The 9546-nt window shown below is 35.8% G+C and overlaps 1 protein-coding gene across 1 annotated transcript in view; it reads right to left on the reverse strand.

Annotated features, from left to right (window-relative positions):
- Window positions 1–9546, reverse strand: part of KIAA0825 (KIAA0825 ortholog) — a 122146-nt gene that overhangs the window by 7639 nt on the left and 104961 nt on the right. Inside the window, exon 10 of the mRNA XM_006885389.1 lies at window positions 3890–4069. Within this exon, the coding sequence (XP_006885451.1) occupies window positions 3890–4069 (180 nt within the window). The remainder of the gene's footprint in view (window positions 1–3889; window positions 4070–9546) is intronic.

Below are 9546 nucleotides of genomic sequence, written 5' to 3' on the forward strand. Positions count from 1 at the left end.
ATATATATACTTTTCAACACATAAGAAACAAAAATACTAATAAGTCATGATGCATATAATATCTGTAAAAGTAGAATGTATGACAACAATATCACAAAGAAAAGAAACAAAAAAATGGAAGTTAGAGAGCTCTCTGGCGGCATAGTCCATAGAGGGCTATGAGCTAACACAAAGGCTATTCCTCTCTGAGAGTTTGGATCCACACCTCGCTTCAGGGAAGGGAGATGAACAATGTGCTCCTCCCTCTCCAAAATCCCAGTTCAAGGACAACTATGAGTCAGTTCCAACGTGAAGGCAAAGAGAGTGAAGGAGTGAAGTAAAGCACTCTTACCTTCTTACATTAGTGAAGTGGTATTCTGGATTAAATTATAAACAATGTTTAAAATGCACATAATGCCAGGCCTTTGTCTCCATTGTGGAGTTGGTTGGGTGAAGTGGTTGGACTCTGTCAGATGGTTCTCTTGTTTTGGTTGAGGATCTGTGTGGATTTATTTATTTATTTTAAATTTAGGCCTCTTGTTTAGAGTCAACAAGACCTCTTGGAGGGCCCTTACATTTAAAAGTTGGGCTGGAGGATTACATTTTAATTGCTTGTTACTATATTTTGGGGGGACATTCTTCTAAGTCATATAGCACTCTGGTCAATTTGCTGTGCTGAGGTAATCTGGGTTTGCTGTGACACTTAACCTTGTGCAATTGGAGTGTCAAATGCCATAAAAGAACAACTGTGCCTTAGGTGTGCCAAACACTATAATGGCCACCCATTGTATGCAGTATTTGGTGGAACTTCCAGATTGATTCAGGTTTGGAAGCAGGAGTGGCATCCACTTCCTAAACCACATGCCTCTGGAAACTCTACGAACTTGGAGAAATGATGATAGTTATATATATATATATATATATATATATGTATGTATGTATATAATTTATCTCCTTGTATTTAAAAGTTGGTTGGGCCCGAGGGTCTGTGTTTTTTTTTGGAAGAACATTCTTCTAAATTGTGCAGCACTCCTCTGTTAATTTGCTGCTCTGGGGTAATCTGGGTTTGCAGTGAAGCTGAACCTTGTGCCATTGGGGGGTCAAATGCAATAAAGGCTGCCCATGGTGGACAGTGTTTGGTGGAATGCCCAATGTAAGACAGGTTTGGAAGAAAGAGTGGCATCTACTTACTAAACCACATACCTCTGGAAACTCTATAAACTTGGAAAAACACGATAGTTATAGAAATGCTTCAGGCATTTTGTTCATAGGGTCACTATGAGTTGTTCTTGATGCGATGGCAATCAACAATAAGTTAAAGACACATATTGTAAACATTGAAACAGCTGCAACAAATAATAGAAATAAGCCAATTACTCTCACCCATTCTCATGCCCTTGACTTAGAACTGATTCCTAGCTGAGCTTCCAGTGGGGCTTTCAGAGGATATACATTGCAAAGTGGGAGACAGCTCATCTCTAGAAACCACTAAAGTATTCAAATTGCCAGAGGAATCCTTCCTTTCGGTTAACAGTTCATCTCCCTACTGATTAAGCTACTGGAACTCCTTATAAGCCAATTTAAAAAGTATAAAATTGAATACCACAAAACACTGAGGTAATCCTACAGACAGCCAAAATAGGAGGAAATGAGGAATAAAGAACAAAGGTTTAAATTAGATAAAATGAAAACAAATAAATACATAGACAAATCATCCCAAGAACTAAAATGGAGAGTGCAGAAATAGTTGAGCCAATTAGTCAATTTATTTCTGACAAAGGCATTGAAGAACTTCAATTGTGAATTAATAGTTTTTAAATAAAAATGGTATTAAACATTTGGTATTTGTATGAAAAAAATATGAACTTCAAAAACTTACTCTATACACAAAATTCAACTTGAAATAAATTATATAACCAAACATAAAAGCTAAAACTAAAATTTCAAAATATCATAAGCATAAAGGCCAATCTTGAATAAATAGGTAGTTCTTAGTGCATCAAAAGCACTATTATAAATAAAACATCTGGTAACTCAGCTTCATCAAAGTTATAAACTTCTGCCCATCAAAAGAGCTTGCTACAAAAATTAAAAAGCAAAGTATTGACTAGAAAAATTTTCAATATTTTTGACAAAGAGCATGCATCCAGAGCATATAAAAAATTCTTCACAACTCAGTAAGACAAACAATCAATAAATTGACAAAACTTTTGAGCAGCATGAATTTACAAAATACTTCTTAAATAAAAAGTAGGCACTGAGGACATGAAAAAGTCCTGAAGGAAATGTATATCAGAACCACAGTAAAATGATGCAATTATCTATCAGAATGGATAAAATAATTCTGAGCATTGGCAAGGGCATGGAACAACTGAAACTCTCATACATTACTAGCAGTAGCAGGAAAAAGGGAAAGATGATTAAGAAAGGTCTTTGGGTAGTTTCATTTGAAGTTAAACATATTCCTATATGATACCCTAATTTCACTGCCCAGCAGTAATTGAAGGGAAATAAAAATATGCTTACCAAAACAAAAGAAAAAAGCAAAATATAAACATTAATGCTCACAGCAGCTTTATGTATTATAGCCTCAAATGGGAAACATCTTGGGTTATTATTCTCGTTAGGTGCTTTTGAGCTAACTATGAATTATCAAGATATTATGAATAACAGAATAGACTTTTGCCTTAACTTCCACTATCAACATGATCTCTATAATGCTCAAGTCCATTGTTCAAGTCCCTGAGTCAATTAACTCTTTGACAGTCTTCCTCTCTTTCAAGTGTAATGTTTCTCTTTCCAGTGTGACTTTTTTTGGTGTGTTTGTTTGCAAGTACTGGCACATTCATCAAACTGATGAACAAATTTAAAAAATGTGGTATCTAACATACTTTGGACATGTTGTAAGGAGGGATCAGTCCTTGGAGGAGAGAAAGACATTGATGCTTGGGAGGGTGGAGGGACAGTGCAGGAGAGGAAGGCCCTCTATGAGGTAGATTGATTCAGTGACTGGGATAATTGGGATGGGAGTGTTAGAGACAGTGTGATTGGCACAGGACAGAGCAGAGTTTAGGGCTGTTGTACATAGGGTGGCTATGAGTCGCAAGCAACTCGACGGCAAATAACAACAACAACAACAACAACAACATATGCATACTGAGAAAAGCTATTCAATGATGAGAAATAAGTGTCTGAAAGAAGGACAAAACAAAAATCTAAAATACATTCAGCCAGACATAGGAGAATGCAGAGATTTCTCTGTCTATGAAATTCTAAAATAAGCAAAACTAATCCACAGCATTAGAAAGTATCCCAGTGAGTATTTGCCTGAGGCTGGAGTTAGAAAGATAACTGACTGCAAAGAGTGATAAAGGAATGAGTGGTCTCATATGCATTTAAAAATATCTATTATAAAGGAAGAATGCCAACAAAAAAATTGATGCATTTGAATCACAGTATTGGCAAAGAATATGAAATCTATCACAGACTCTCAGAAGAACAAACAAATCTGTCTTGGAAGAAGTATAGTCAGAGGACTCCTTAGAAGAGAGGATAGTGAAACTTTGTCCCACAAACAGCTTTTGGGTTCACAACATAACTCTGTAGACTGTGCCACGGAAGCTCCTCTCTTTTAACTATAGCACATTTCATTATAGTATTTTTTTTTAATCTGCGTTACATCATTTCCTTCCTCTCTATCTCCCCGCACTTTACCACAAACCACACTAAATTTAGATAGTAATTAAACCAATGGTTCCCAACTGAAAACCTTCGACTTAAAATTAATATGTAAACTTCTACAAACTGTGAATTCAATAAAAATAATCTCTACCAAACTTTAAAAACATCTTCAGAGGAAAATTCAAGGGTGTGTGAAAAATACTTTGTCACAAGGACAAAGTATTCATACCTGGAATGTTATATAGAAAGTCCCATAGTTGTTCTTCTTCCAAGTAGTTCACAAGAACATTTCCAAACATTTGTGGAGATAAATTACAGTGGTATAGCACCTTAAAGATGGATTCTTGCAAGCTGGATCCTTCATTCACATTCTGATGTGTGTCAGAAACTTGTTCTTCAAAAGTATGATCTTCAAAAGAATAAAATTCTATATTAAGGTAGATGTTAATGAATATAATTTCATTATTATCATTGACCCTAGAATAACATTTTATAATATTTAAATAAAATATTCACACAGATCAGTGGCCTATCCTGTTCTTGTTCTAGTTAATTGCCTTCGAGTCGAGCATGACTCATAGCAACCCTATGAACAAAAGACCTGAAGCCCCCTCTACAACTACCGATTTTTATCAAAGTTCATAGTTTCTGGAGGCATGTTGTTTAGGAAGTGGATGCCACATTATTATTCTGAGATACCTAAGGATATTTGTAGGAGAACAAAACCCAATATTGAAAGAAGGGCCAAAATTATATTACTTCAAAGAGCTCCTTTTATTTTCCCATATATAAGAAACTTTACTACCCCCTTTAAAAAACTTGTATTATTCTGAACGTCTTATTGGGGTTTATGTGATAGTGTATACAGTAAACTAATTTCCCATGAAACAATTTATATACAAGTTGTTCTAGGGAAACTCTATTGTCACCAAGATTTTTTTAAAAAAAGAAAAAAACCTCTTTATTGTGATTTGAGTGGAAGTTAACAGAGCAAATCAATTTTCCATTCAACACTTCATGTACAGTTTTGTGACATTGATTGCAATCTCTGCATTGTAACAACACTTCCCATTTGCTGTCTGTGATTCTCATTCCATTCATCCTCCCATAAGATCCCTGCCTGCCCTCTGAGCTTTATCCCTGAACAAATGCTGCCCTTTGATTTTTCATGCTTGGTTGAAAGATTTTTCTTGGACACTGTTATTTAAAAGTAATACATCTGGAGAGCTCTGCTGGCCTAGCTGTAGAAGCTGTACTGCAATCCCAAAGGTACATGGTTCAAATCCACCAGATGTTCCACTGGAGGAAGGGCAATCTCCCCCTGTGCCAATCGGATCTGGTTCAATGGTACACAAGAAGAAAAAGGGGGAAAAAAATTTAAAAAACCCAAAAAGAATAAAAAAAGGAAAACATCTTCATTCCAGAAGTTTTTAAACATTCAGACGACTAAGAAGACTAAAATCATGTCAAATTTTACCAGGCAGTCAAAACCACCTTTGTGAACCCTTCCATTCTCAGTCATATTCGACTTGACAACACTTAACCACTGCTAAATGAAACTAGTGTTGTTGACATCTGGAGGAACACTCTTCCACTTTGTACATCACTCTTTGTTAATGTGTTGTATGAAGTAACCTAAGTTGCTGTGAGACTGAACCTTGTACCATTGGGGTGTTAAATACCAGAATGGTTTCCCCATGTGGACAGTGTGTGGTGGAGCTCCCAGTTGTAAAACAGGTTTACAAGCAGGAGTGGCATCCAATTCTTAAATCACATGCCTCTGGAAAGGCATTGGGTCTTTTGTTCACATAGTTGCTATAAGTCACACTTGACTAAACAGCAATCAACAACAACATGTTTAAATAAATGTTTATTTATCTCCATCCACAGCTTACAAAATAAGTAGAATTAACTTTAAGCATCATTTCCTTTAATAATTATTCTTTATCTACATAAACATAATGAAAGAGAGTAAACCATTGTATCTCTAAGTAAATGTTGAATTTTGAAAATTAACTAAAAAAATGAAAATTAACTAGATTTATCTAGGACAGAGCTTTAATGAAAAATTCACATTTTTAATGTTATTAGAATTATATTCTACAAAAAAAAAACATATGAATTTGTCTTAAACCCACAGGTACTGTAACTTCAAAAGAAAGAGGTTTGCCAATTTTTTTCAATGAAACTATAAAAAGAATTCAGAGAAAAATAGGAACATTTCATTAACTCTTTGAAACTATTATCATTTTCCTTCATAATTTCTTCAAAAGCTGTAATCAAAAATTCCTAAGTGTTGCAACTATAGATTTAAGTAGTTAGGTGGAATATGAATTTCTCTTTTACTCTTGTTTAAGTTTGAATAATTAGCACACATTTAGTATTTTAATGTGGAAAATTATTGAATTAAATGGCACTTTTCAGATCATATCTTAAGAATATTAAATAAATAGAAGTTAGATTATTAGAGGCTAATTTTTTTTTCTCATTTGGAAACTTACAGATTTTAAGTTTCTGTTACTGAATGTAAGGGTTCTTTCCTTAGTCACTAAGACAAATAATACCCATAAGCACTTTACTATGCAGATCTGGTAGACAGCTAGTCACCTCCAAGACTGCCTCCCCATCTGGGAGAAGTCATCAAGTTTTATAGGATGGTGAGACTCCCTTAACAATACACTTTTGTTAGTAAAAAAGAATTCGTACAACTGAAAAGAATAGTTCATATTTAAGTACTAATAATTCAGGAAGGGCCCAGTCTCTTTCTTGGTAAACAGGCAGATCAAGATACAATTTACATGACTGGGAAACAGCCTCAGAGAGATGTAGGAGAGATGCATTTCCTCTTCTGGTAAACAAACAGATCAAACTACTTTACATGACTAAAGAAAGGAAACAGAGAATGCAGAGGCTAAATAACTAGATTTGTAGGCTGAAGAAAACTGATGTTAGTTTTATAATTATATAACTATAGTTTTACAACTGATACATATATAGAGAATTCTGAACTTATTAATACCATCCTACCATTCCCCCCTCTTTTTATATGTCTTATATCTATAAGACAAACATACCACCCCATCACTTCATCAGGGTAACTTTATTTTTCTTATTTTATTTCATAATAAAAGGTATTTATCAATACTTGTAAACTAAGAAATAGCACCGTAGACTTCATTTGAGGGAATTTATTATTCTATTTTTCTAATATCCATTCTCTCTATCCTCTCTTCTTAAAACAAATTGGTTTTCCTCAGGCAAATTAGTCCTCCACTTATCCACAAATATACTCATACTTATTTTGATCATTTGATCATTATTTGGGTTGGAAACATGATGAAGGACTGGCAAATCAAAGCATGAAACCCTTCTCAACAAGAGGGATTTGTTCAAGCAGAAGCAAGTGATTGCTGACAATCTTCCTCAGGATTTTTTCTGGAGCTGTTACTGGTACAGAGATGTTCTTCTTGTTAAGTGGGAAGGAAGTAGGCTCAAGATTAACAGTCACTTGGGCATTACCTGTATAGAACTTAACTGAGACTGAATCCTATACAGTTAAAAGGAGAATCAAGAGATAGTGAGAAAGAAAAAAAATGCCTATGAAATGAACCCTGAGATTTAGCAAAGCCTGTATGTTTGTTGTTGTGTACCTGGTCCTTGGAGAGGGACATCATGCTGGGGAGAGTGGAGGGACAGTGCAGGAGGGGAAGGCCCTCTATGAGGTGGACTGATTCAGTGACTGGGGTAATTGGATGGGTGTGTTAGAGACAGTGCGATTGGCACAGGACAGAGCAGAGTTTAGGGCTGTTGTACATAGGGTCGCTATGAGTCGCAAGTGACTCGATGGCACATAACAACAATCCCACAGATGGAATGGACCCACAGCTGACCCCCTCCAGTGGGTTTTCAGAGGCAGTTAATAGCATGGGAGGAGATTGCTCATCCTTCTCCTGCAGAGCAAGCCAATACATTTCCTCTTTTGGTTAAGAAAGGCTAATTTGCATATGAAATGATACTGTTTAAGAACCTAGATCCAGCAAAGTCTATATACTTTTGTTAGTAAGGCTGATAGTTTCCTCTTGGAAATCCCTCTGGAATCTCTGTCAGTTTCAGTCTTAAGAGTTTTGACTTTTTCATGAAGCAAAAATTAACAAATAGCAAAGATTCCTAGTCCAAGTATTCATCTTTTCTCCTATCCCAACATTCACTGCAGTTCTTTGAGTCATTGCCCCTCTCCAATTCAGCTCACACAAAACGATCAGCTATCTTTCACATCATCTCTCACATGTAAAAAAACCTTACCCTGTTTCCAATGTTATAAATTACTTCACCTGACAAGCAAGAGTTTCTACAGTGTCTCCCCCAATTGTATTCCATCTAGACAGCTTTCCTTGCTGGGCTTTCCCAGCTTCTTTTGTTGTGTTTGACACTTGATCAGCCCAGAAGATTCTTCTCCAGTAAAACATCCATGTTTTAGTTACTTGATTGTTTGTTTGCTTGATTGATTGCTGTATACTAGTTATTTTGCTAGATGCTGAGGCTGTTGCCTTCCAATTATTCACTGTCCATGAAGGTATTTGCACAGGAAAGGGACTACTATCATTGCAACATATGCATAAACATTGTAATAATAAATCCTTTTTTTTTTTCAAGATAATCCTGGTTTATGGCCTTGCCTCAGCATTACTAATACTACTGAACACAAGGGGTTCTTTCTGTAGTCCCTTGCTAGTAGGAAAGACAGATTTCTTCTCAAAGACTGCCTCCCCCATCGGAGAGGTGTCTTAAGGGTTAGATACTATCTTACTTAGCAATGTACTTTTGTTAGTAAAGTTATAGAATATCTACATTTGAAAAGAACAATTCATATAAAAATACTAGTAAAGAGCCAACCTATAAAATAGTTAATATATGACTGAAAAAACACCAAGTTTTGAAAAGGCAAATGCTAATTCAGGAAGGGTGCACTTGCCTCCCTGGTAAACAGGCAGATTAAGATACAATTTATATACTACTAGGAAAATCAACGCTAAATCTACTGGTCATTTTCTAATTGGGTAAATGTCTTTCAACTGCTCCTTTCGGTAAAATGCTTGTCTGTCAGATAATATTCTTAAAAAACAAAATAAAACAGACTAGGAAGAAAGACTAGCCATCCACTTCCTAAATAACAGGTCTTAGAAAACCCTGTGTAGAATAGAATACACTTAGACTAGCAGACATGGCAACTGAGGCTGAGATCTCAAATACTGAAATACAAAGAAGGAGGAACACTAAGCAAACACTAGTGATTGGAACATGGAATGTGAGAAGCATGAATGTAGGAAAATTAGACTAGGGTAATGGGCATGGGTGTATCGGAGATGGTGCGATTGCCACAGGACAGAGCAGAGTTTAGGGATGATGTACATAGGGTCGCTATGAGTCGCAAGTGACTCGATGGCACATAACAACAACACAACAACAAGAAAGAAATGGAACGCATAAATATGACATACTAGGTATTGGTGAGGTATGATGGCTTGGCACGAGATATTTTGAACCAGATGATCATATGATCTACTATGCCAAGGATGAAAAGGTGAGAAAAAATGAGGTTAGTTTCATAACTAAAAAGACATTTCTACATCCATCTTGAAATACAATGTGGTGAGCGGCAGGATAATATCCATACAGATACAAGGAAGTCCAGGGAATACCACTATCTTTCAGATATATGCACCAACACCTAGAGCAAAGGAGGAGAAAACAGAAGATTTCTACAACATTTGGAGTCATAAATTGATTGACCATGCAATTAAGATGCACTGATAATAACGGGTGACTAGAATGCAAAAGTTGGATAACATGGACTCGGTGACAGAAACAAGGCTGGAGATAGAATGA

Source organism: Elephantulus edwardii, unplaced genomic scaffold, assembly GCF_000299155.1.
Source record: "Elephantulus edwardii isolate Elephantulus edwardi_28Jun2011 unplaced genomic scaffold, EleEdw1.0 scaffold00043, whole genome shotgun sequence".
Lineage (NCBI taxonomy): Eukaryota > Metazoa > Chordata > Mammalia > Macroscelidea > Macroscelididae > Elephantulus > Elephantulus edwardii.